Genomic DNA, 26,327 nt, shown 5'->3' with positions numbered 1-26,327 from the left:
TGGCGCTTCCTGCCACCAGCACACGAGGGGCCCGCCCGCCGGGGCGCCGGGGGCCTTGGGGGGCTCTGACCCTCTCCCGCTGCAAGGCCCCGTCCGGCGGGAATTGCTCGGCGGGACTACAACCCGCGCGGCCCGCCGCCCCGCCCCGCCTGCCCACCGCCCGCCCGGCCCGCGGGGGCGCTCGCGTGCGCCGGGGCTCGCCGGGCGCCTCTCCGCGGGCCGGCCGAGCGAGGCCTCTCCTCAGCGCGGCGTGGGGCGCCGGGCAGCCGCGGCCAGCCAGCGTCAGCTCCCGCCGCAGCCATGGCCCTGCTGCAGCCAGCCCGGCTCCTGCTCGCCGCCGCGGCCCCGCGCCGCCTCTGCCTGGCCCCCGGCGCGGCCAGAGCCAGGTAACGGGCAGCGCGGCCGGGGACTCGCCCGCGGGAGCGGGGCCGGCGGCGCCCAGGCCGCCTCGTAACCGGCAGCTCGTGACTGTGGCTCCGCCGACGCGGGCAGGGCCGCGCGCCTGGGTTGGGAGCGCGAGCGAGGCGCTGCGGAGGAGGGGGGGGGTCCTCTCGCTGCAGCCCGGCCGGTTCCCCTCCCCCGTGATTTCTTCGCGTTACGAGGGAGCGTGTCCCTCGGCGCGGCCCGTATCGGACCGAGCTGGCGGTGCGGGCGATGACGGAGTCGGGAAAGGCATCTCGGATTGGCTGAGGTGACGAGGGCGTGGTGCTCGTCCACCGCAGTGATTGGCTCCCGCGAACTGCCGGGCGCCGGTGCCCTTGAGGGCAGGTTTAGAGGGCGCAGGAGCCCCGTCCCCCCGCTGCCGGGCTCAGTGCGCGGGCGGCCCCGTGCTCCTGGGGGCGGGGGGCCCTGGCCCGGCGGCCTTGGCCCGGCCCCAGGCGCACAATCCCCGTGTGCAGCGAGTGCAGGGCTGGGAGCCCGGACACGTGGCTCGGCCTGCGCCCCCCCCCGGCCCCCTAGGGTGGGTGCCGCCGCCGGCAGGATGGGGGCCCTGGGCGCTGGCTCCCGGTGCTGCAGCCTCCGCCTCTTGGTGTTGCCCTCCTGGCTCTGCCCCGCGTTCCGGGCTTGGCTAGTCTCCTCTCTGGCCTGCGGTCCCCTTTGGTGGGGTCACCCTGGCAACACCCGCGCTCATGACCGGGCGTTTCTAAAGCGTGTCGTGACCTGGCCCTGAGCCTGCCTGGTATTGCAGTCGCATCTGCCTGAAAAATATTAAAACAGCCACTCAAATGGGAGGGAGGTTATGAAACCTGCCATGCAGTAAGTGTTGGCAGCTGTACGGAGTACATGTACTGGGTACATGGGATTATTTTTGTGTCTCATCTCAGTTACAGTGACACATAGGTGTTACCTCTAACAAGAATAGAGGGAAGTTCAGACAGAAGTAGGGTGACCATATTTCCCATACTGAATATGGAACACCTAGTAAAATTACTCGTATTCAAGCAAGGTCAATGGTAATCAATCAGAACGATGCAATACATACATTCAAATTAACATCAGTGGGGGGACGGATAGCTCAGTGGTTTGAGCATTGGCCTGCTAAACCCAGGGTTGAGACTTCGATCCTTGAGGGGGCCATTTAGGGATCTGGGGCAAAAAATTGGGGATTGGTTCTGCTTTGAGCAGAGGGTTAGACTAGATGATCTTCTAAGGTCCCTTCCAACCCTGATATTCTGTGATTGATTCTAAGTTGACTGAGTCCCTGTTAAAAAGAAATACTGTGTAGTTGGATTCTTTTTATTTACCTTCTTTAAGGCTTTAGGGTTCACCTGGGGGAGACACACACCCCTACCCTCTCACACACATGGGGAGAAGTGAAACACACGCTCCCATACACCTCTCTCCCACAGAGGGGTGACCTCTCTCTGTGCGCCATGCCTGGCTGGGTCCTGGGGACGGACCTGCCTCTCCTGGTACCTGGTCTTCCCCGAGGCAACGTGTGTGTGTATGGGGGGGGGGTCACATAGTGTCACATGCCCCCCTCCCCAGATTTCTGCCAAGATTCACACCAGAATGTGGTCAGCAGCAGCCTTTCATCACTGCGCAGGTGGGAAAGGATGGGAGCTGCTTCCAGCCGCAAGCAATGGAAAGAGGGATAACCTGGTCTGTGTCTTTACAGAGCTCATCACCAGTACTGATTGTGCGGGAAACAGAATTTTCCCCTTTTTAAGAAAAAAGTCAGAACACCTGCAGGAGGGCTTAAATACAGGACTGTCTCTTTAAAAATGAGATGTCTTGTCACCCTAGATGGAAGTGACTTTAAAAAAAAGTTGAATTGCATTAACTATACATGTAAATGGTAAGGAAACTGAGGCAGACAGGGTAAATGAATCACTCAAAAGACAGTGAGTCAGGCTAAGAAATTGGGAGGTCCCTGGTCTGTGATTTCACTAGACACCTCCCTCCTCTTAGGAAATGGACAGGTAGTAAGGATATGAGGTGTAACCAGAGCTTTTTCAAGAGTCTGAAATTCTTCAGATTGTCACTTAAAAACGTAAGCTGATCTAATGATGGCATTTTGTGCTGCCAACTGGAGGTCACTGAGCTGCGCACATTACCATCCTGGAGCACCAGAAGCTTGGACTCAAAGTAGTTAAGAGGCAGCACACTCAGACCTTGGGAGGGGAATGACTGCTCTCAAGGAATCTTCATTTTCTGGTCACTGCTTGGTGTTCTGTGGCTCTTGTCAGTGTGGCAAAGCAAGGCTTCCTCACTGGGCTCTTAGAGGACACAAAAGAAACATTAGTGTTGTACTGCATACTACTTTTTGCATGGTGTCATCTATATACCACACCATGATGGGGCTTCAGGCAGAGCGTCAAAAACAACGTTTTCTGGTACCCGGAAGAGAGAAACGGGCCTTTTATGCTGCTCTTGTATGCAGGTGTTGCATGCAGTGGAGCCGGCCTCTAATTAACTAGACTATAAACTAAGCTGAAGGGACATGGGGAGAGTTGTTATACTGAGCTCTGCTTTTTAATATTCTTTTTTTTTAATCTATGTGGCTAGCTATTAAAAAGTCTTTTCCTCTTGGAATGAGCTGGATATGCCAGATGCCATTTGAAAAATTAAGATCCGCAGATATCAGATATGCCCCTTTCTCCCTGTTAATTTATTAACTAGTTACAAGCTGCCATGACCAGAAGGCCATCGAGGTTTCGTAAACGCTGCTTATTTTATGCAACTCTCCTTATCAAAGCTATTAGTGATGTCAGGTAGGGATTAGCAGTATTTGGTTTTGCTCCTTTCATTACTTTAAAATGTCATTTGATTGTGTTACAGTTGCTATTAGCAAAGAATAGCATCTCTAAAACTGGTATATAGATTGAGAGCTACAAAACAAATGGCCCTGAAATATAAAATTGGCTTAACATGCAAAATAACTGCATCAGGCATTTAATTTATTTATTACATCTTGTCATATGACTGGACTTTAGCTAGTTATTAAAATATCCCTGACTGGGGAAGCGCTTGCTGCAGCTGATTGAAAGAATGAATTCTTCAGGTTCAGTGGCTGAAAGGCTTGTTATAGCCACTGTGGGCCATTGGCAGCTGAAAAGGTGTACGTTCTAATCTTCTAATCGCAGTTGGTTGCAGGAGAAGGGTGACCTTTGTTCCACCTACCCTGTTTGGGGTTCTTATTGACAGGGGTTATGCAATTGAGGGTAGTATAGATATTTGTGGTGCTTGATGTAGCTGTATATTCACAGGACTCTCTTCAGAGAGGAGGAATGGCCCTCTTAAAGAGAGACTTCTGTGAGTTTCTGTATAATTAATTACACAAATGTAAATGTACTTTCTGAACCCAGGCTTTGCTGACTCTGTCAGCAAACTCCACTCCTGAGGTGGCTGTGGCTCAGAGAAGATGCTCATGTTAGAGACAGTCTGGCGACTGAAGACAACTCTTTTTTTCACTTTACAGTTTGTATCCCTGGTGGTATTCACAATTTCTTAAGAACTTGTAACATCTGACATCTGCTTTCATCTTAAAGGATCCCAAGGCACTTCAGGGTTAATAGAAATGCAGCCAGTGCTGGAATGGAGGTTGAGGTGTTGAGCCATTTAAAATTTCTACCTTAATGCATGACTAACGTTGTCTTTTCTTAATTTTCTGAAACTCGGTATGGTGCAGTGCATAGATGACATATTAAAATATTAGATGTGAGTTACCACAAAAGTATAGGAGTTTGCTGATATCTTGAGCCTTGGACCCCTCTTGAGGATCATGAGTTCAAAAACTCTCTGTAATTGGGTTTGTAAATGTGTGGCTATCCAGAGTTGGTTAGATAAGAGCACATGATGTGCACTGAAACTGACAAGGAAAATTACATATTTCACTTCTGTTTTCAGCCACTCCTAGAAAGCAAAGCAGACATTTCTCCTTGATAAAAGCAAAATCTGAACTCTGAAAGGTTTCAGAGTAGCAGCCATGCTAGTCTGTATTTGCAAAAAGAAAAGGAGGACTTGTGGCACCTTAGAGACTAACAAATTTATTTCATCGTATGAAGTGAGCTGAAGCTCACAAAAGCTTATGCTCAAATAAATTTGTTAGTCTCTAAGGTGCCACAAGTCCTCCTTTTCTTTTAACTCTGAAAGGAAATGTAGTTAGTTGGGTTTTTTGTTCTGTTTTGTTTTGGGGGATTCTTTTTTTGCATTTAAATAACCTATTTATCTTTTAAATAGCTGAATCATATCCCTCCTTCCAAATTCAATAAACCATAGAAGAAATTTTCTTCAGCCTTCACCCAAAAACTCATTCCTTGGCTGAGAATGAACATGAAAATCATCAGCCCTAAAGGTAATCTGGAGCCAGTGAAAACAGTCTTGGAATGAAAGTATTTAAATCACAGGAGTGTTGAGGGTTAGCTACTTAGTGCCTGATCCTGCAGACTCTTAGCTACATGAGTAGTCCAATTTAGTTCACTGACCTGCTTAAGTGTTTCCAAGTTTGGGACCTTAATATGTAAAGCACTTTAAGCTGCTTGAATAAAAGACACGGTAAAAATACAAAGGACTTTCACCATCTCAAATGTAATTTCAAGGGTCCTGCAAAAGTAGCCTATGCTTTTTCAGCTCAATATAAGTATCTAAAAAATTGGTAGGGGTGTGTGTGTGTCGCAGGAGGTTCACTAGTGTACAGATAATTTTTTTATGGCTCTCTTGTAAAGTGGAAACACCACAAACCATGTTCAGGGTAGTTACCAGTTATTTGCAGAGACAGTCACTTCTGAAGGAACACAAAACAATATTCTGCATAACATAAAGTAGCTTTAAAAGCTCTGGCTGCTCATACGCACCTTTAAAGCAGATGAACTGAGGATGAATATCCAAAACACATGATTGATTCTTCCTCCTCCCTCAGCTGACACCGCACTTAAAATATAAACAGCTTCTATAATCAACCGTCCATAAATTCCAAAACAAAAATATTGTCAATTTTAAAACTAATTAAGGACCCTAAGGCTTGTGCTGACATGCATCCTTACATCCTTTCAAGATACTCCTCCCAGTAGCAATAGAGAAGTGGACTTTAATAGAGGATTGCTATGGTGATGAGGGCCACATAAAAATAGACCTTCTAGACAACTATTTATATTATAGTAGTGGCCAGAGGGCCCAACTGAGATTGGGTTCCATTGTGTTAGGTGCTATACACACACAGTAACAGTCCCTGTCTTAAAGACCTTACAATCTAAATAGACAAGACAAATGGTGGGATAGGAAATGGAGGCACAGAGGAGAAGTGACTGACCTGGTGTATCATAGGTCAGTGGCAGAGCAAGAAAAGAACCCAGATCTCCTGAGTCCCCGTGCAGCACCTTGTCCATGATCTCACTGCCTCTCAGTGGTAATCTCCTGTCACTTGTCACATTCTGCCAGAAACTTCCCAAACCACCTGATCCTAGGGTAGGGGGTGAAGATATATATTTATGATAAGCCCTCAGTATAAAGATTGTTTGTCTATTGTTCTCTGGCTCAGAGCTGCATGAGGTATTCTCCTTAATAGTCCTGCTGTTCATGATGGGGACTCTCATTAAAACTGTACCTGCTCATCAAATTGAGGGTGCAGGTTAAAAATTCCAGGCCTCATTCTCTGTGTCACCTCTACTGCCTGCAGACATTGAGTGCAGCTGTGTGTTAGCTGTGGCCCAACAGAAATAACAAGGGTTTTTTTGTTTTGTTTTTGTTTTTTTACAGTCTGTCTGGTGTGTCCTTGACATTAAGAGGGCTCTCCCTCTTCCTTGGAGTGACAGTAGGGCAGATAAAAGCAGGTTGCTAGAAAAAATAACCCTAGGGGCTCTCTGAGGCACTAGTTCTGCACTCTTTGGGGAGCAAAGCTCCCACTGAAAGAAAACAGAGCTCTTGCTTTGATGTAGAGGGCAGAGTTGGACCATCAAACCCTGAAATCATAATTCACTGGAGAAAAGGGATAGTGCCAGCAAACTGACTTATTCTCCCTGATCAGGTGCAAGATAAGTGAGAGCCTGTCAGTGCCTTTTATGTCGTTCAGGGCCATGAAGGGTGGTGTAACACATTTGAATTCAAGTGCTATAGAAAGCTGCAATTCTCCACAATGGAATGTGAATTTTTGCACACCACACCCAGTCAGAGCAGTTCTATGGGCTAAATGTAACAGTATTGAGTTGAGAGGTCTTTCTAAATTCACACGGTCTGTGCTTATTATGAGGGTCTGCACTCTTTATTCAATTTATTTGAGCATGAGCTTTCGTGAGCTACAGCTCACTTCATCAGATGTATACCATGGAAACTGCAGCAGACTTTATATACACACAGAGAATATGAAACAATACCTCCTACCACCCCACTGTCCTGCTGGTAATAGCTTATCTAAAGTGATCAACAGGTGGGCCATTTCCAGCACAAATCCAGGTTTTCTCACCCTCCACCCCCCCACACAAATTCACTCTCCTGCTGGTGCTAGCCCATCCAAAGTGACAACTCTTTACATAATCAAGTCGGGCTATTTCCTGCATAGATCCAGGTTTTCTCACATCCCCCCCACCCCCATACACACACAAACTCACTCTCCTGCTGGTAATTACCAGCAGGACAGTGGGGTGGGAGGAGGTATTGTTTCATATTCTCTGTGTGTATATAAAGTCTGCTGCAGTTTCCACGGTATACATCTGATGAAGTGAGCTGTAGCTCACGAAAGCTCATGCTCAAATAAATTGGTTAGTCTCTAAGGTGCCACAAGTACTCCTTTTCTTTTTGCGAATACAGACTAACACGGCTGTTCCTCTGAAACCACTCTTTATTCAAACACTTACATTACGGTAATGTCCAGCAGCTGTGATCAGGATTTTGACTCTGTTGTGCTAGGTGCGGCGGTTACAGGGCTAGTTGCACCCCTGTCCCTTCTCAGGGTCTCTGAGTGTACCCCCAGAGGGATCAGGCCTTCTCCAGTTTGCCCTCTCTCAAACCAGGGCCTAGAAACATGACTAATTCAGCAGGTCTAACTGGGGTGGTTGGACCCTGCCAGGGTTTCCCTTTGGGAGCCTGTGACAACATGTTTGCAGTGATACAGGAACAGTGTCTTCAAAATAAAGCATGTCAAGTGTCAGGGGGTAGCCGTGTTAGTCTATATCCACAAAAACAACAAGGAGTCTGGTGGCACCTTAAAAACTAACAGATTTATTTGGGCATAAGCTTTCATGGGTAAAACACTACTACTTCAGATGCAAAATAAATTTGTAAAATAAAGCATGACACTTTCCCAAAAGGTACACAGTGCTTAGAGAAATTCATTTAAAATAACAGGCCTGCACACATACTCCCTTACCTAATCTTAATGTCTTTATTGATAGCTCAGGTGAGTTAGGCTTAGTCCCCATCTCTGAGTTGGGGGAAACAGCCTATGCTGCTTACAGCCTGGTCCCTCTATCTTTGACACTGCCAGCCTTTTCAGTGACACATCCTGGCCAGTCTATCTCAACTCCTCCCCTCCCTCCCCAAATTCTCCCCCATTATTTCTAGAGTTCTTTTAGGGATTAAGTCTCCTCTTGATCCCAGGCTTCCCGGAGATAGAGCCAGCTAGGTGAATTCTCCCACCAGCTGAGGGCTATCTTAACTCTTCTGAAGCTGTGATTTATCTCTGTCACTTTATACAATAGTCATAAAACATACTGAGGATTTTCCCAGTTTGTTAGAAGTAGGAGTGGTCCCTGTCCTGAAGAGCCTACCATCACAGAACAGTACTAAAGATGCATCTAGGACAGCGTAAAAAATGCAACTGTGGTTTTTGTCTGTTTACAGCCTTTTTAGTGCCTTATATTAATTTTAGTGCTGAAAATCCTCAGCTTCCATTGACTCCAGTGGAGTTCTGGCTGCCCAGCACATCTGAAAATCATCAGACCCCTTAGTTGCTACCCATTAATGATTTACAGAGAGTCTGGATTGAGCTGGAGCTGTTTGCTTAGCTGAAGCAAGTCTGAATGTTTTTCCAGATCTCTTGTGATTTGAGCCTGTAATGGAACGTAAATTGTTTTGTTTCCAGGATTACTCTAATTAGCAGTGCTCTTAACTGCGTCTGCCACCGTAAAAGTTCTTAGTCTGGAGTGGGGGATGAGTACAGTCTTTAGTTGTGCATGCAGCTTAATGGAGAGACACAGCTTCTTGAATTTAGAGTCCAGATTAAAATTGTCACTTCTTGAGGTATCCAGGTCACACAATAATCCTGCTGGCTTGGAAATGCCCTGGTAAAGTGCATTGCTGCATTCATACAGAACCCTTTCAGTTACAACAAAGAGGCTGGCTTTTCCCTCAGATGATGCTTGACAGCAGTGCAGCAGCGCTTATGCCATATCTGTGTCAGGCAAGAGGTAAAATTTAGCTAACAACTAAGACAAAAATCGCAGATCAAGCAGGAATGCTTTAGAGGCCCAAGGACAGTGGTTTCTGTCAATATGTAAAAATTTAGATATTCAAATGTCCACCCAGTAACTCAGCTTATTGGTAAGATAGGACAATGCTGACCACCCCCAGGGCCCCCAGATATCTGTAAGTACTCATTCCTGCCCCACCCTAGCCCGCCTCTCCCCCCTCAAGGTAGTCATAGATAATTGATGTAATCAGGATGGTTTCTATAGGTATGTATGTTCCTATTATTATCTTTGTTAAGAGTTCTCTCTTTCTTTGTAACAATGTCTCTGTAAGTACAAATAAATGCAAATAAATTAATAAGAAAATGTATATAACTGGTCACTGTAACACCATACTTTCGAAGCTGTTTACCAGTCTTCCCGGTGCCATAAATAAATCCTCCTTCAGTATTTGCCTATGCGGTCTGATTCTTGGGGAAAAAATCTTCTTGCTTAAAAGATTGGCACAGCAAGCAGGGTGTGATCGGGTATCCTCGGAGAGTTTCTCACAACCAGAGATAGAGGTGAGGACCCTTTTACTTACCACCTCTAGCATGCACCTTGGTTTGGGACTCCCCGAGACACCTCTTCACACCCCTTCTTAATATGAACCAAGTATAGGATGCACAGACAAGAGGACTGAACGGGACTGTGTTTGTGGCCAAGGTTTTTGGGGTGCAGGGATCGCTGGAGGCGAAGGCTGCATCGCCAGGTACTGAGCACCAGGGCGTGTGCTGCAGTAGACTGAGCACAAGGGTGTTCAGTCGGTCTCCCCTGAAGTGCCGCTGAAGTGGGCTTCAGGAAGCTGGAATACAGTGTCATATGAGTTCCCCCAGAATCTGTCAACAATACCCTCTACGGGAGGGGGACTCGTTGGCGTGCCCCAGGGAACATCAATGATGCCCTCTACAGGAGGGAGACTCGTTAATTTTATTTTAAACACCAAAAGGTTCAAAAGACAATGGCAAAAAATGAATGGAGTGAGGGTATAAGTATGATGATACCAGTGCCAAAGAGATCCTGTTACAGTTGGCCCATAGGCCAGGATATAACGAACAGCAATAGGCCACGGACCATTTCCTTCTGTTCATAACCCTAATCCTCCCACTTCTGTTCCTTGTTGCAGCTCCTGGTGGTCTCATGTGGAGATGGGACCCCCTGATCCTATTTTGGGGGTGACTGAAGCCTTTAAACGAGACACCAATGCTAAGAAGATGAACCTGGGTGTTGGGGCGTACCGGGACGATAACGGGAAGCCATATGTCCTGAACAGCGTTCGCAAAGTAAGCCTAGCACCAGGTGGTATAGGGGGTAAAATCCAAGCATCACGTGATATGAAGTACTGTAGCCAGGAGTCTGTGGGGTGAAGAAGGTCTCAGAGATTGATCCATAGGAAAGACTTCGCTTCTAAACAAACATTTGGCAGATGGGGTTAGTGTGAGTTCCTATTGCCAGGACTAGGGTGGTCTGGAAAATGACTCTGTTGGATCAAGTTGACTGACATCTGAAGGAAGAACTAAAATACTTCTCTAGGATCAAATCCTGCTCCCGTTGAAGTAAATAACAAATCTTGCCTATGACTTCCATGATGTCAGACTAGGCTCTGGGCTCCCCCTTGGGGATCATGCTGCCTGGATCTCTTAAACTTTTAAGATTTATTTTTTTTTAAAACAAGACTGATGCAAAGAGCCCTTCCCTAAACCATGCTGTGTCAGTGAGAAAGAGCTGATGCTAATCTAATAAGGGGCAGTCTCATAAATTCCACTGAATCTTACTGGCTTCTCTGTAATCCAATCTGAAATTCTGGACAGGGAAATTGGACACAGATCTGTATTGTCAAACTCATTGAAATCAGCCTCTCTGAGGGAAATTTTCTCCAGGCATCTGAGCCTTGGCAATGACCGTCCCTCTGTTCTGGGTCTACTGGTATGTTCCCCTCCCAAATTCTCATCTCCATTCCTACCGTTTAATAGACTCTGGACACAATACAGGTGTCTTTGCATTAGGTGGGATGAATGTGCTAAGGAGAATGTGGTTGAAATCCATTGTTCTTGCTGCTACTATCTGACCTGTGTGGCATGTGGACAGGGGGAGGGATAGCTCAGTGGTTTGAGCATTGGCTTGCTAAACCCAGGGTTGTGAGTTCAATCCTTGAGGGGGCCATTTAGGGATCTGGGGGAAAAATTGGGGATTGGTCCTGCTTTGAGTAGGGTGGTTGGACTAGATGACCTCCTGGGGTCCCTTCCAACCCTGATATTCTGTGATCATCTAGTCTGACCTCCTGCACATTTCAGGCCACAAAATCTCACCCACCAACTCCTGTAATAGGCCCCTAATCTCTGGCTGAGTTACTGAAGTCCTCAAATCATGGTTTAAAGGCTTCAAGTTACAGAGAGTCCACCATTTACACTCATTTAAACCTGCAAGTAACTTGTGCCACATTGCAGAGGAAGGTGAAAACCCCCAGGGTCTCTGCCAATCTGACCTGAAGGAAAATTCCTTCCTGACCCCAAATATGGTCATCAGTTAGACCATTAGGCAGACACCTGGGAAAGAATTCTCTGTAGTAACTCAGAGCTCTCCCCATCTAGTGTCCCGTCCCGCCATTGGAGATACTGACTGCAAGCAGTCACAGATTGGCTACATGCCATTGTAGGCAGTCTCATCATGTCATCCCCTCCATAAACTTATGAAGCTCAGTCTTGAAGACAGTTAGGTTTTTGGCCCCACTGCTCCTCTTGGAAGGCTGTTCCAGAACTTCACTCCTCTGATAGTTAGAAACCTTGACCTAATTTCAAGCCTAAACTTGATGGCCAGTTTATATTCTTGGGTGGTACCTTACCATTGTAATGAGTGCTAAGCGAAGGAAACTTATTAATATATATTACCTCTGGCAGAGCCTTAGGGAGCCTGTAGCAAGTTCGTAGAAACTGAGCATGTGTGTTCCTTTCTTAGGCGGAGGCCCAGATAGCTGCTAAGAAGATGGACAAGGAGTACTTACCCATTGCAGGGCTGGCGGAGTTCAATAAGGCATCAGCTGAGCTGGCTCTGGGTGACACCAATGAGGTTATCAAGAATGGCCGGGTAAAGAGCTAGGTGGAAGACTGGACTAAAATACTGTACAAGTAGGGCTGTTCTAACAGGCCACCCTGTAAGCTTTGTACTTGTCAACAAAAGAATTCCATAACCACGAACCGGCATTTCTCTTGCAGAGTGTTTAAAGAGCAACGGATAATACTTCTAGCTCTTGCAGTGCATTGCCTCCGCACATCTCAGAGTGCTTTGCAATGGAGGTCAATATCGTTGTCCCCATTTTAGAGGAGAGAACTGAGACAACAAAGCCTGCATGCCTTGCCCATGGTCATCCAGCCAGGAACAGAACCATGTGTTCTCGTCTAACCATGGCATTGGCCTAACTCTGCTGCCATTGAAGGCAACTCTGAGCACTTCTGAAAAACTCACTTAAGAGGGGAAGTGACCTTGTCCAAGGGCACAAAGAGGACAGTGTTAGAACTGGGGGTGGAGCTCAGCGATTCCTGGCTGCCAGTCCCTGTGATGAGACAGTATTTCAACTAGTGTAGAGCCGTGTCTTGCTGCTTAGCTAACTTTTAATCTCAGGGTGTATTGCAAGTTACCATTTGAAATTGAGTAAAAGATCCATGGAACATTGTTTTTAACTTCTCAGGCCTGCAGAATTAACTTGCTGTCTTGACCGGGATTTAGGTATTGATGAGTTTAAGAATAGATATTTTTTGTGTAGTAGTTTGGCATCTTACGCATTTGCATCCCTTTTCCTTATAGTATGTCACCGTACAGACGATTTCTGGGACTGGGTCTCTAAGAGTTGGAGCCAGTTTCTTGGTGAGTCCCTGAGAAATGGTGATGGGAGGAGAGGGGACATCTGTGGCTGAAGCTCATGCATTGATTTAAACTTCTTACTGCTGGGAGACTGACTTTCCTATGTGCAGTAATGGAATATACCAGTTGAACTTGCTCTCTCTGTCTGCTGTAGCAACGATTCTTCAAGTACAGCCGTGACGTGTACCTGCCCAAACCATCCTGGGGCAACCACACCCCCATTTTTAGGGATGCTGGCATGCAGCTGCATGCCTATCGCTACTATGATCCCAAGACTTGTGGCTTTGACTTCACTGGAGCCTTGGATGACATTTCTGTGAGTTGACTGTTGAGATGGGAGCAAAGGGGGAAGGTAGTGTTGGTAGTCTCATGACCCTACTTACTTATCTTCTAGGCTGAGCCTGAATCTCAGGCCTCTGAGCAGCTCCCTCATCCTGTAGTTGCAATTTCTAGTAGTCATTTGAACCTCTAAAGCAGCAGTTCTCAACCTTTCCAGACTGCTGTACCCCTTTCAAAAGTCTGATTTGTCTTGTGTACCCCAAGTTTCACTTCAGTTAAAAACTACTTGCTTACACAATCCGACATAAAAATACAAAAAATACAAAAGTGTCACAGTACACTATTACTGTGCAAAATTGCTGACTTTCTCATTTTTGCCGTTTAATTATAAAAATAAATCCATTGGAATATAAATACTGTGCTTACATTTCAGTGTATTGTATACAGAGCGGAAATGTCTGTATGAAATTTTATTTTGTATGGACTTAATTAGTGCTTTTTTTGTAGCCTGCTGTAACCCCAGATAAATATCTAGATGAGTTGATGTACCCCCTGATTAAGAACCATTTCTCTAAAGGCTCTACAAAACTCATCACACTCTTGAGCACAAGTTGATTTACTGCTACTCGCCTCTTACTCCTCATTTCTGATATTGCTGTGCCTTCTAACTCATTGCTTGCCTGTGGCTTAGTTATCGGCAGCTGAAGAAGAAACATCGCTTTAAACATCTCTTGTCTCATGTCACTCTCTGTAACATCTTCTTTAGAAAATTCCCGAGCAGAGTGTCATTCTCTTCCACGCTTGCGCTCACAACCCCACTGGTGTGGATCCCCGACCAGAGCAATGGAAGGAGCTGGCTGCTGTGGTGAAGGTAAGTTATGGGGTGGCCTGGTGTGTATGTCATATCTGTGTTGATACTACTTTTGACATTGTGCCACGTTCCTAGACTTTCTTAGAGCAAAGTCTTGTTATGTAGTCTTTGGTCTCTATTGAGCAATGGCCCATTTGTCCCTTGGATGGCAACTTGGATGGTCCCAACTTGGATGGCAACCTTACCTGTCTAAAGTAGAGGGGAGCCCAAGTGTATTGGACGGTGCAGAAGCAGAATTCACATCACATACTCACAGGTCAAACACTCAGCATTCTATGGAAATACGCTGGAGGGTAGGGATACGATCCAGAGTGACCTAGACAAATGAGAGGATTGGGCCAAAAGAAACCTGATGAGGTTCAACAGGGACAAGTGCAGAGTTCTGCTCTTAGGAAGGAAGAACCTCATGCACTGCTACAGGCTGGGGACCAACCGGTTAAGCAGCAGTTCCGCAGAAAAGGAGTGCGGATTACAGTGGACAAAAAGCTGGATATGAGTCAGCAGTGTGCCCTCGTTGCCAAGAAGGCCAACGACATATTGGGCTGTATTAGTAGAAGCATTGCCAGTAGATTGAGAGAAGTGATTATTCTCCTCTATTTAGCACTGGAGAGGCCACACATGGAGTACTGTGTCCAGTTTTGTTCACCCCACTACAGACGTGGACAAATTGGAGAGAGTCTAGCGGAGGGCAACGAAAATGATTAGGGGGCTGGGGCACATGACTTATGAGGAGAGGCTGAGGGAACTGGGATTGTTTAATCTGCAGAAGAGAAGAGTGAGGGGGGATTTGATAGCAGCCTTCAACTACCTGAAAGGGGGTTCCAAAGAGGATGGAGCTAGGCTGTTCTCAGTGGTGGCAGATGACAGAACAAGGAGCAAGGGTCTCAAGTTGCAGTGGGGGAGGTCTAGGTTGGATATTAGGAAACACTATTACACTAGGAGGGTGGTGAAGCACTAGAGTGGGTTACCTAGGGAGTGGTGGAATCTCCATCCTTAGGAACAACGAGGAGTCTGGTGGCACCTTAAAGACTAACAGATTTATTTGGGCATAAGTTTTCGTGGGTAAAAAACCACTTCAGATGCATGGAGTGAAAATTACAGATGCAGGCATTATATACTGACGCATGAAGAGAAGGGAGTTACTTCACAACTGGAGAACCAGTGTTGATTGGGCCAATTTGATCAGGGTGGATGTAGTCCACTCCCAATAATTAATAAGGAGGTGTCAATTCCAGGAGAGGCAAAGCTGCTTTTGTAATGAGCCAGCCACTCCTAGTCCCTATTCAAGCCCAAATTAATGGTGTTAAATTTGCAAATGAATTTTAATTCTGCAGTTTCTCTTTGAAGTCTGTTTCTGAAGTTTTTTTTTATTCAAGTATAGCTACTTTTAAATCTGTTATAGAATGTCCAGGAACAGACTTCACTAAACCAAGCAGAGATGAGTTTGAATACACACAGCAGAGTTGATGAATAGAGTGTTACTTTGATACCGTCATTCTTTATCGAGCAACTTAAAGGGCAATCTCTTTAGCTGAAGTAGGTTTTCCTATTCCTGAAAGGAATCTTGTCCAACACATTGGCTAGTAGAATGAAGGCTGAAACTTGGGATTCAAATTAGGAAGCTAAACTTTTGTGGCCGACAACAGGAGATCTGTAGATCTGAGACTTCAGAGACCAGCTGCCAAGGAAGAATGTCTCTCTCCCCCCTCCCCAAAAATACCTTTTATATTAAGGCCCATGGCAGGGGTGGCCAACCTAAGCCTGAGAAGGAGCCAGTATTTACCAATGTACATTGCCAAAAAGCCACAGTAATACATCAGCAGCCCCCCATCACCTCCCCCACCCCTGCTCCCAGTGCCTCCCACCCACCAGCAGCCCCACCAATCAGCGCCTCCCCCTCTCTCCCCACACCTTCCAATCAGCTGTTTGGTGGCATGCAGGAGGCGAGGGGGAGGGGGCAGGAAGGAGTGGGGTGGAGTGGGGGCAGGGCCTGTGGCAGAGCCAGGGGTTGAGCAGTGAGCACCCCCTGGCAGATTGGAAAGTTGGCACCTGTGGCTCCAGCCCCAGAGTCGGTGCCTATACAAGGAGCCGCATATTAACTTCTGAAGAGCTGTATGTGGCTCCGGTTGGCCAGCCCTGGCCTATGGCATATATCTGTGGCTCAGTGGCACTGGAAACAGTTTCTAGTAAACCAGGGCCAAAGACTCCTACTTCAATAAGGATTTGCTGAGGGTGACACTGCTACTAAATGATTGCTTGGTTCCTGAATTGAAGAAGGGAACCCAGTGATGTTGGCTTATTAAGTTGTGTTAAAGCATTAGGGCATTAATATGTTTGTCATGGAAGGGGTCAGAAGACTAAAACACTGAACCCAGCTAAATGTTAGTGCCATCTTGGCCATTGGACAGAGGAAGTGATGGGGGACAGGAGGATGCCAACCAACCTGACTAACTGTCACATACTCTGGGGTTAACATGATGAATCTTCCCTTCAGACACACAGTTCTCAAAGTATTTAGCTCAAAGATTAGTGTGTACACACCTTGAATGCAAATGCACTGGTATGTGCTCCATAATGTGTGACCACTTTGTGCTGCCTTTTAGTAGCCAGGAGCCCTGGTGGTTGTGGAAATGGCCCACAGCTGGTGCAGTAACATATGGGGGAGGCCCTGCATAAATATCTAGTAACGCTGCTGACTTAATTCCTACAGCTCATAGGTGACCCTGGACATTCAGCCATTAGAAGGGTGAGTGATTGAATCTTTGTTTTCCCTTGCAGAAAAGAAATCTCTTTGCATTCTTTGACATGGCGTACCAGGGCTTTGCCAGCGGGGACATAAACCGGGACTCCTGGGCTGTGCGTCATTTTATTGAGCAAGGCATTAATGTTGTTCTGTCCCAGTCCTATGCCAAGAACATGGGCCTTTATGGTAAGCAGTGGGAAAGGAAGATGGCTCAGAGGTTAATGATGAGATATGGAGCCTTTCACTTGCAGATTGCAGATGTGAAAGCCACCTGCACCATGAGTGACCAAAAATCCCTACCTTCTGGTGGATGCCTACCAGATCCATGACCTTTCGCCTCCTAGAGGCACTCCCCTTTGGCACAGAAGGGAGATCTGGTCAGAGCTGGGGTACTGGGGAAGCTCATGCTACTCTACCTGTGATGTCCCTTCTGCAAATGGGGACTGCTGTGGTGTCCCAGGGCAAGTCTAATCCAAATGCTGGAGGCCTACAACATTGTCTGTTGTGGTAGGATGGGTATCATCTAACTTGGACTGTGTTTCAGGGGAGCGTGTGGGTGCCTTCTCAGTGATCTGCAAGGATGTGGATGAGGCCAAGAGGGTGGAATCCCAGCTGAAGATCCTGATCCGCCCCATGTATTCAAACCCCCCCATCAATGGAGCTCGTATTGCCTCCACCATCCTGACGAGTCCTGACCTGCGGAAGGAATGGTAAGGCAACTCTCCTTCAGAAGACTGTTTGCTTCTAGTCTGCTCATGATGAGACAGGTGCTGCATAGGAATTATTCAGGACAAAGTACTGAAAAAGTCAGGCTAAACCAGCTTCTCCATTGTAGATAGGGAGCACAAAGGAATGAAACCCCAGTGGAGGGTACTTTAGGGTGACCCATCCCGTCAGCCACAATGGGGCGTCATCAGCCAAAGAAGGGGGAAATTCAAGAGGCTTACCCTTGAGGGAAACTTCTAAACAGGGCACAGTCTCCCACCATGCCTGCTCAGTGACTGTTGTTAAAATGAAATGTAGTTCCGACTGAACACTGCCCCTCAAGACTCCCAGTCAAATACGCTTGTCAAGGTGCTTCCCTGCATGGGTCTCCTCTGTTGCAGTAACAATGCCAGGGAGCTCTGGCACCAAGCTGATAGCAAGCAAAGAGACAGAAAAGCTACTTACACCTCTTTACCTAGAGCTGCAGGGGAGATGCCAGTGTATAGTCCAGCTCTTCCAGGAGGGGAGTTCCTTTAAATACAGCATACTCTCCTTCCTCTGACTATGCTGACTTCCCGCTGCTGCTGCTCCAAACATAGACCCTAGCAGTGCTGTTTGAACAGGTGGACTGATCAGTAAGGTCTGTAGAACTGGACGTTGTCCTGGATGGCATCAGAAATATTTCTGTTCATGATGAGCCCCTTGATATTTAAACTCCATGGCTCGAGTGTGCTTAACAATCAACCCTCTGCAATGGGAAACCCTGTGAGTATGGTGATCTGGTTCGCCGCCGCTCAGCTGGTTCGCGAAGCTCTGGCTATTTTTAAAAGTCCACAAGTCCATGGGGCCGGACGAGTTGCATCCGAGAGTGCTGAAGGAATTGGCGGCTGTGATTGCAGAGCCATTGGCCATTATCTTTGAAAACTCGTGGCGAACCGGGGAAGTCCCGGATGACTGGAAAAAGGCTAATGTAGTGCCAATCTTTAAAAAAGGGAAGAAGGAGGATCCTGGGAACTACAGGCCAGTCAGCCTCACTTCAGTCCCTGGAAAAATCATGGAGCAGGTCCTCAAAGAATCAATCCTGAAGCACTTGCATGAGAGGAAAGTGATCAGGAACAGCCAGCATGGATTCACCAAGGGAAGGTCATGCCTGACTAATCTAATCGCCTTTTATGATGAGATTACTGGTTCTGTGGATGAAGGGAAAGCAGTGGATGTATTGTTTCTTGACTTTAGCAAAGCTTTTGACAGGGTCTCCCACAGTATTCTTGTCAGCAAGTTAAGGAAGTATGGGCTGGATGAATGCACTATAAGGTGGGTAGAAAGTTGGCTAGATTGTCGGGCTCAACGGGTAGTGATCAATGGCTCCATGTCTAGTGTGCAGCCGGTATCAAGTGGAGTGCCCCAAGGGTCGGTCCTGGGGCCGGTTTTGTTCAATATCTTCATCAATGATCTGGAGGATGGTGTGGATTGCACTCTCAGCAAATTTGCTGATGATACTAAACTGGGAGGAGTGGTAGATACGCTGGAGGGGAGGGATAGGATACAGAAGGACCTAGACAAATTGGAGGATTGGGACAAAATAAATCTGATGAGATTCAATAAGGATAAGTGCAGGGTCCTGCACTTAGGACGGAAGAACCCAATGCACAGCTACAGACTAGGGACCGAATGGCTAGGCAGCAGTTCTGCGGAAAAGGACCTAGGGGTGACAGTGGACGAGAAGCTGGATATGAGTCAGCAGTGTGCCCTTGTTGCCAAGAAGGCCAATGGCATTTTGGGATGTATAAGTAGGGGCATAGCGAGCAGATCGAGGGACGTGATCGTTCCCCTCTATTCGACATTGGTGAGGCCTCATCTGGAGTACTGTGTCCAGTTTTGGGCCCCACACTTCAAGAAGGATGTGGATAAATTGGAGAGAGTCCAGCGAAGGGCAACAAAAATGATTAGGGGTCTGGAACACATGAGTTATGAGGAGAGGCTGAGGGAGCTGGGATTGTTTAGCCTGCAGAAGAGAAGAATGAGGGGGGATTTGATAGCTGCTTTCAACTACCTGAAAGGGGGTTCCAAAGAGGATGGCTCTAGACTGTTCTCAAGGGTAGCAGATGACAGAACGAGGAGTAATGGTCTCAAGTTGCAGTGGGGGAGGTTTAGATTGGATATTAGGAAAAACTTTTTCACTAAGAGGGTGGTGAAACACTGGAATGCGTTACCTAGGGAGGTGGTAGAATCTCCTTCCTTAGAGGTTTTTAAGGCCAGGCTTGACAAAACCCTGGCTGGGATGATTTAACTGGGAATTGGTCCTGCTTCGAGCAGGGTGTTGGGCTAGATGACCTTCTGGGGTCCCTTCCAACCCTGATATTCTATGATTCTATGATTGGAGTCCATATCACACTCACTGTGCATAATCTGGGTTAATAAAGAGCTCCCATCTTCTGATCACAGGAGAGAGAGGCAGCTCCTAAAGCAGTGTGGACTCAACTTCCCACACTGAACTAAAACACTAGGCTTGCTCTGCCTCTTTAACTGAAGCCACCAAAGTGATCTTTTGCCTGTAGCACTCTCAGTTGAATGTGTGCATGACCAGTTTCAAGCAGCAGTGCATAACTTCACTTCAGCATCTCAGGTTGGTGCCCAGTGTGAATTGTGAAGAGGGAAGCTTTAGAAGTGTTTCCTTGGGTAGTCAACTGCATGCTAGTCTCTGTTGTTGTCCTGCCTCACCTTTGTCTGAATCTGATGTCCATGCATCTCCTTCCTGTTGCTCCTCCTGCAGGCTGGAAGAGGTGAAGGGGATGGCTAACCGAATCATTGACATGCGCAACCAGCTGGTGGCCAACCTCAAGAAAGAAGGCTCCTCCCACAACTGGCAACACATCACTGACCAGATCGGCATGTTCTGTTACACAGGGCTGAAACCTGAACAGGTAAGTGCGATTCTCAAGAATCTGCTTGAAAAACAATTCCCCTAGACTTGAGGGAACAGGAAGCACATGGATATCCACGGCAGGCTGGGCTTATGGAACACATGCTGTTCATGGGCAGGTGGGGGGAGCTGATGACGAAATAATCTCCCACTTCAGCACTGGCTTTTTCTTTCTAAATATGTCTCAGGTCAGTGTTAAATTAAACTGATAAGATGTACCTGACTTTCATGTAGTCTCCTTGGGGGAATCCCAGTGGGACCTAAGCAGGTTGCCCTAAGGCAGTTTGCAGGAGAAATTCCAGTCCTGTTGGATTGCTCTGTGTGTGTGAGACTCCTGCTGGCTGCATGCTGGTCTGCTCAGTGCATTGCCTTGAAGGAGCAGCTTGTCCTCTCATTGAAAAAGAAGTTGGTCCCTTCTGGGTTGCTAGTGGCTGCATTAGGGAAAACATAGAATTATCATAGGATCATAGAATATCAGGGTTGGAAGGGACCTCAGGAGGTCATTTAGTCCCACCCCCTGCTCAAAGCAGGACCAGTCCCCAACTAAATCAGCCCAGCCAGGGCTTTGTCAAGCCTCACCTTAAAAACCTCTAAGGAAAGAGATTCCTCCACCTCCCTAGGTAACGCATTCCAGTGTTTCACCACCCTCCTAGTGAAAAAGTTTTTTCTAATATCCAACCTAAACCTCCCCCACTGCTACTTGAGACCATTACTCCTTGTTCTGGCACCTGGTAGCACTGAAAACAGTCTAGATCCATCCTCTTTGGAACCCTCTTTCAGGTAGTTGAAAGCAGCTATCAAATCCCCCCTCATTCTTCTCTTCCGCAGACTAAACAATCCCAGTTCCCTCAGCCTCTCCTCATAAGTCATGTGTTCCAGTCCCCTAATCATTTTTGTTGCCCTCCGCTGGACTCTTTCCAATTTTTCCACATCCTTCTCGTAGCATGGGGCCCAAAACTGGACACAGTACTCCAGATGAGGCCTCACCAAAGTCAAATAGAGGGGAACAATCACGTCCCTCGATCTACTGGCAATGCCCCTACTTATACAGCCCAAAATGCCATTGGCCTTCTTGGCAACAAGGGCACACTGTTGACTCATATCCAGCTTCTCGTCCACTGTAACCCCTAGGTCCTTTTCTGCAGAACTGCTGCTGAGCCATTCGGTCCCTAGTCTGTAGCGGTGCATGGGATTCTTCCGTCCTAAGTGCAGGACTCTGCACTTGTCCTTGTTGAACCTCATCAGATTTCTTTTGGCCCAATTCTCTAATTTCTCTAGGTCCCTCTGTATCCTATCCCTACCCTCCAGCGTATCTACCTCTCCTTCCACTTTAGTGACCTCTGCAAACTTGCTGAGGGTGCAATCCACACCATCCTCCAGATCATTTATGAAGATATTGAACAAAACCAGCCCGAGGACTGACCCTTGGGGTACTCCACTCGATACTGGCTGCCAACTAGACATGGAGCCTTTGATCGCTACCCGTTGAGCCCAACGATCTAGCCAGCTTTCTATCCACCTTATAGTCCATTCATCCAGCCCATACTTCTTTAACTTGCTCGCAAGAATACTGTGGGAGACCGTGTCAAAAGCTTTGCTAAAGTCAAGGAACAACATGTCCACTGCTTTCCCCTCATCCACAGAGCCAGCTATCTCGTAATAGAAAGCAATTAGATTAATTAGGCATGACTTGCCCTTGGTGAATCCATGCTGACTGTTCCTGATCACTTTCCCTCCTCTAAGTGCTTCAGAATTGATTCCTTGAGAACCTGCTCCATGATTTTTCCAGGGACTGAGGTGAGGCTGACTGGCCTGTAGTTCCCTGGATCCTCCTCCTTCCCTTTTTTAAAGATGGGCACTACATTCGTTTTTTTTCAGTCGTCCGGGACCTCCCCCAATCGCCATGAGTTTTCAAAGATAATGGCCAGGATACTGGGCTGGATGCACCTTTGGTCTGACCCAATACGGCCATTCTTATGTGCCACAGTGCTAGTGAGTATGTTTCAGGGCTGGCCAAAGAACAGTTTGCAGGCCGAGTGCAGCTCAGAGATCTGTGATGTGACCTGGGGAAGCCACCTACTCTCATATAAACTACAATTCCCCACATGCAGTGCTGAGTCTCTACCTATCTACTGCTAGAATCAGGATGGAGCACTGCATGCTGGGATTCAGTCTCCATGGGCTACACCTTCATTTTAGGCAAACTGATTGTGACTTGAGGCCCTGGCAAGCTGCCAAAGCAGCCCTTCAGTCAGGTGAAGTTTGGACACCCCAGAACTAAGAACTTTTTTGTTTTTTCCCCTTAGGTGGAGCAACTAACCAAGGAGTTCTCCATATACATGACAAAAGATGGCCGGATCTCCGTGGCAGGGGTCACATCTGGTAACGTGGGTTACCTAGCTCATGCAGTACACCAGGTCAGCAAGTAAATGTGGTGGAGCAGACGGCCTTCCCTTCAATGGTCTTTGGACTTTCTGATGCAAGAGGAAGGGGAAGTGCATTTGGGTCCTTGGGGCAAGCGGAATATTTACTTTCAACCACAGCACTTGACTCTGTCATTTAATGTATCTCATGTACAAGGCCTCAGCTAGCGGCATCAACACATCGTAGCCAAAGCCACCTGCCCTCTCTGACAGGGATGTCACTGGTTTCTGCTCCTCTCTTCAGAAGTATCTTCTCGTGTTATGCACCCTCTCCCCTACACAGGCACCCTTCAGGCTTTAAATGTCTTGGCAGAACTACTGCATGTAGAATGATAGAACTTGGACCAAGAGCACTGGGCGCCAAGTGGCGTCTCTGTGCCCATCCCTTACTTGGGAGGGGAGAAGGCTTCATAACCTAGTTCAGGTACTGTTTTTAAATGAGCTAGAACAGGATCAAGACCCTGTCTTCCCACTCTGAAAGGAGATCAAGTAAAGCATCACTGCATTCATGTAAACAGGGAAACCTGTCCTTACACATTGTGGTGGGGGTAGAGCAAAAGCTTGAGCTGCGTGAGCCACTGCAGCCCAATTGTCCATTTGTTCAGCATGTCTGCTTGTTTTGCTCCCGTCATTCGAGGAAGGTCACTGAAGCTGAAAACTCTGTATGTAATTGAAGGTTTTTAGAGTCTGCTCCTCATGGGCAGTGGGTGGAGCCCCTATTCAGGGAGCCTAGTCCCTAGCTCTGCCCCTTCCGCTGCCACCCACTTCTCCCCTGGTGGCTGGAGCCCTGAGCCCCCCCATCCAACCTGCTTGGAAGAGCCCCGGGCTGGCGTGTGTAGTGCAGTTTGTGTATAATAAGCACAAATTTCCACCATGAAACCCACAACCGGCGGCGTCCGCCAGCAGCAGCTGCACTAGGGGAGGTTAAGCCTCCCCGGCCTGTTCTACCCATCGCCCATGCTGCTCCTCCAGATTGGTAGTTGTAGGGGGAGTGAATATGGCATACAAGTCTTGCTTGAAAAACAGCTTTTGATCAAATGTCCTAGAAAACCAGCTTGAGATCCCAGATGATTAACCCTCAGCCTGTGTGGACTTGCATCACCAACGTATTTTTAAAATTGCTTCCTCCTTTCCTGTCCGAGTGCTACCGATGAGGGGCCTGTACCATCTTTGCAGCAATAGGAGCATGAAAGGAGAAAGCGCTTTCCAGAGAGCGCATGCATGAGGGATACTGATTACACAGTCACAATCTAAGCCTCTGAATGCCACTTCTGGGGGTTGGTTTTGTCTCTAACAATTGCAGAAATAACACAGAGGGTCTGAATTTGCTTCTGAACAAGTAAAACGGAAAAGCTTTAGGGAACTCGTGATATCAAAGCCTGAATAATTCCTGGCTTTTCTTTCTAGTCAGGAATCTCATCTCCCTTCAGAAAAAGGAGTGGTGCTGTTAGGGCATGTAAGATAGATCAGTGCCTCTCTGGGGTTGTCGTGTCTCACTTTAATCTTGTTTGGAAACATGGCTTGCTTCGTTCTCCCCCTCCCACGCCTCCCCAAGTGCCATTCGCACAGAAGTAGAGTGATTCCTCCTACGCTAAGATTCTGCTCTGAAAAATGGCCCCTTCTTTTGCCTGACCTGATCGTGGTGTGTACTCTCCTATCCCTGCTACTAGAGAGTCTTAGCTGTTAGGAATCTGAAATTGCTGCTGCTTCTCCAGAGCTGAGAGAGAGAGAGAAGGCTGACTTCAATTCCTTGTGCATCAACAGTCCTAACTGGCCTGGGTTTGAGACTTAGTTATACCTGTGTAACCTCCTGAAAGCACGGGGGTTGTGCCCAGGTGTCGGGAGAGTATACTTAAACTGAACTCTCAGCACTCATGGTCATATGCAGGAAGGAAAGATTCCATTCTGAAGGACAGCTCATTTTAAAAAAAAACAAAAAACAAAAAAAAACCCTCTTTCCTTGTAAACTAAGAGTTGTCTCTTAGCAACTGATCAATAAACATGGAACCCCATGATGTCTCTTCTTTCACAGTCACTCTTCAGAGTGGAAGTGGACTTTGATATTTAATCCTGAATAGACTCTCCTGCACACCACTGAAGCCATATTGATCAATTCTGGTTTTCCACTGTTTATCAGATGAAGCCAACTCTTAAGGCTGAGCCCCTCCCCATTTTGTCTCTTCTTCCACAGTGTATGTCATCTTATAACCAATGAGCTGGGTTTCCATAGTTCTCCCCCCATACACCCCAATTTTAGAGGTTGAGGCTGCATTCAAATCTCTTGGGCTATGCTTAAAGCCCATGGCTTCCCATTGATTTGAGAAAGAGTTACATGGCTAAAACTCCAGTTCACTTATTTAAAAAGTAATTGGAACAGTTTGAATGGAAATTGGTTTTAAGAGCTCAGCAGGCCTTAAAGCAAACACAACAATGAAGTGTTTCCGTCGTGTCTGGCTGCATGAAGTTCTTCGTTGCTGAAGGTAGAGGCCTGAATGTGAGCATACATGAGGACACCTGCAAGGTACTGCTGCCCCCTCTGATCCCCATGTGTTTTCTTTTTTTCCTACTCACTCCCAGATTGGCTCCATCTCTCTTATAACTGTCCATGGGGATCTTTCCTGTTTTAGTCCCTAGAGGGCTTTTTGCTGATCGACAGGCAGCTGTCACTTCTGTAGTTCCTTCCTACCACTGTTCCATCCCGAACAGCTGAGAATACCCTGGTCTACCCTAAGCCACCACCTCTATACCCAGAAGTAAAGGAGGATTCTAGCCTGTCCCAGGTAAAGAGAAGTCAATTGCACTTTAATGGCAGTGGTGATATAGATGTCCTCCTGCATGGGAGTTACTGAAGCCACCTGCCCAAAGCCTTCACTTCTCTCTGATTCTCATGTGCATCTGGTTAGGGAATTACTTTTTTGTGCTGTGGTTCTAAGCTTGTGTGTGCTTCCAGCTCTGATCTTCACCTCTCTAGGCAAGCCGTCTGCCATGGGCTAGTCATTTAGGCCTTTATGCAGCCTGTTCTCTGTTACGATAAAACTGTTACAGCTGGAGTGTATCCATGTTTCTCTGAATAAGTCTGTAACACCTTCATTGACATTTTTTTCTGTTGCCAATTACAAACAGTCCGTCTAGGCTCACAAGTCAGTCTGTTCTTGGGAAGATTGTTCTAAAGTTAACACTAAACAAAACTTCTTACAGCACTTTATCCAAATATTAAACCAGGTATTTTGGATTAAAAAAAAAGAAGAAATTGTTCAGCACTAGCGTGGCTGAGGTTTTGAAAGCCTCCAGTTGGTGCATCTCCACCTTGAGCTACCTTCGGCCTGACTCTTCAAAGGTGCCGGGGGAGGGGTTCCTATACCCCACCCCATACCTGTGGGTGCGATTGGTTGGGGAGCGGGCTACCATAACTGCTGCACCAGCACGGTGGGGGAAGTCCACTGTGCCTTGGAGGGAACTCATGACAAACGGCTTTCAAGGCTTCTCTAGGAGCAGCATAATCCACTGCCCCGGGCTCAGGCCTTGTGGCAAAGCCATGAATGAGCCCTGTTTTCAGGGGAGATTGCCAGACCAGGCAAGAGCCAATTAACCAGAAATGCAAATATCCTGAAACAATGGCCAAATAGAGGAATAAGAATGGATC

General features: G+C 47.2%; 1 protein-coding gene across 1 annotated transcript; it reads left to right on the top strand.

Moving 5' to 3' along the window:
• The first annotated feature begins 233 nt into the window (after positions 1 to 233).
• Positions 234 to 25,824, top strand: GOT2 (glutamic-oxaloacetic transaminase 2). Its single transcript, XM_048817210.2, has 10 exons — positions 234 to 386; positions 10,009 to 10,165; positions 11,838 to 11,966; positions 12,684 to 12,743; positions 12,895 to 13,056; positions 13,786 to 13,890; positions 16,669 to 16,819; positions 17,178 to 17,343; positions 20,112 to 20,262; positions 22,568 to 25,824. Exons 1-10 carry the CDS (start codon positions 301 to 303, stop codon positions 22,688 to 22,690), a joined length of 1,290 nt encoding a protein of 429 aa, XP_048673167.1. The 5' UTR covers positions 234 to 300; the 3' UTR covers positions 22,691 to 25,824.
• Positions 25,825 to 26,327: the final 503 nt, after the last annotated feature.

The sequence above is a fragment of the Caretta caretta genome, chromosome 12, assembly GCF_965140235.1.
Source record: "Caretta caretta isolate rCarCar2 chromosome 12, rCarCar1.hap1, whole genome shotgun sequence".
Taxonomy (NCBI): Eukaryota; Metazoa; Chordata; order Testudines; family Cheloniidae; genus Caretta; species Caretta caretta.
Note: the sequence above shows the minus strand (reverse complement) of the source record. Positions and strands in the feature narration are given on the sequence as shown.

What these genes read in the sequence shown, in the direction of transcription:
- GOT2 (XM_048817210.2), top strand. Translation starts at nt 301, where the DNA reads ATGGCCCTGCTGCAGCCAGCCCGGCTCCTGCTCGCCGCCGCGGCCCCG. An exon ending in AGGTTATCAAGAATGGCCGG is followed by an intron (nt 11,967 to 12,683) that starts GTAAAGAGCTAG and finishes TTTTCCTTATAG; the next exon opens with TATGTCACCGTACAGACGAT. An exon ending in CCTGACCTGCGGAAGGAATG is followed by an intron (nt 17,344 to 20,111) that starts GTAAGGCAACTC and finishes CTCCTCCTGCAG; the next exon opens with GCTGGAAGAGGTGAAGGGGA.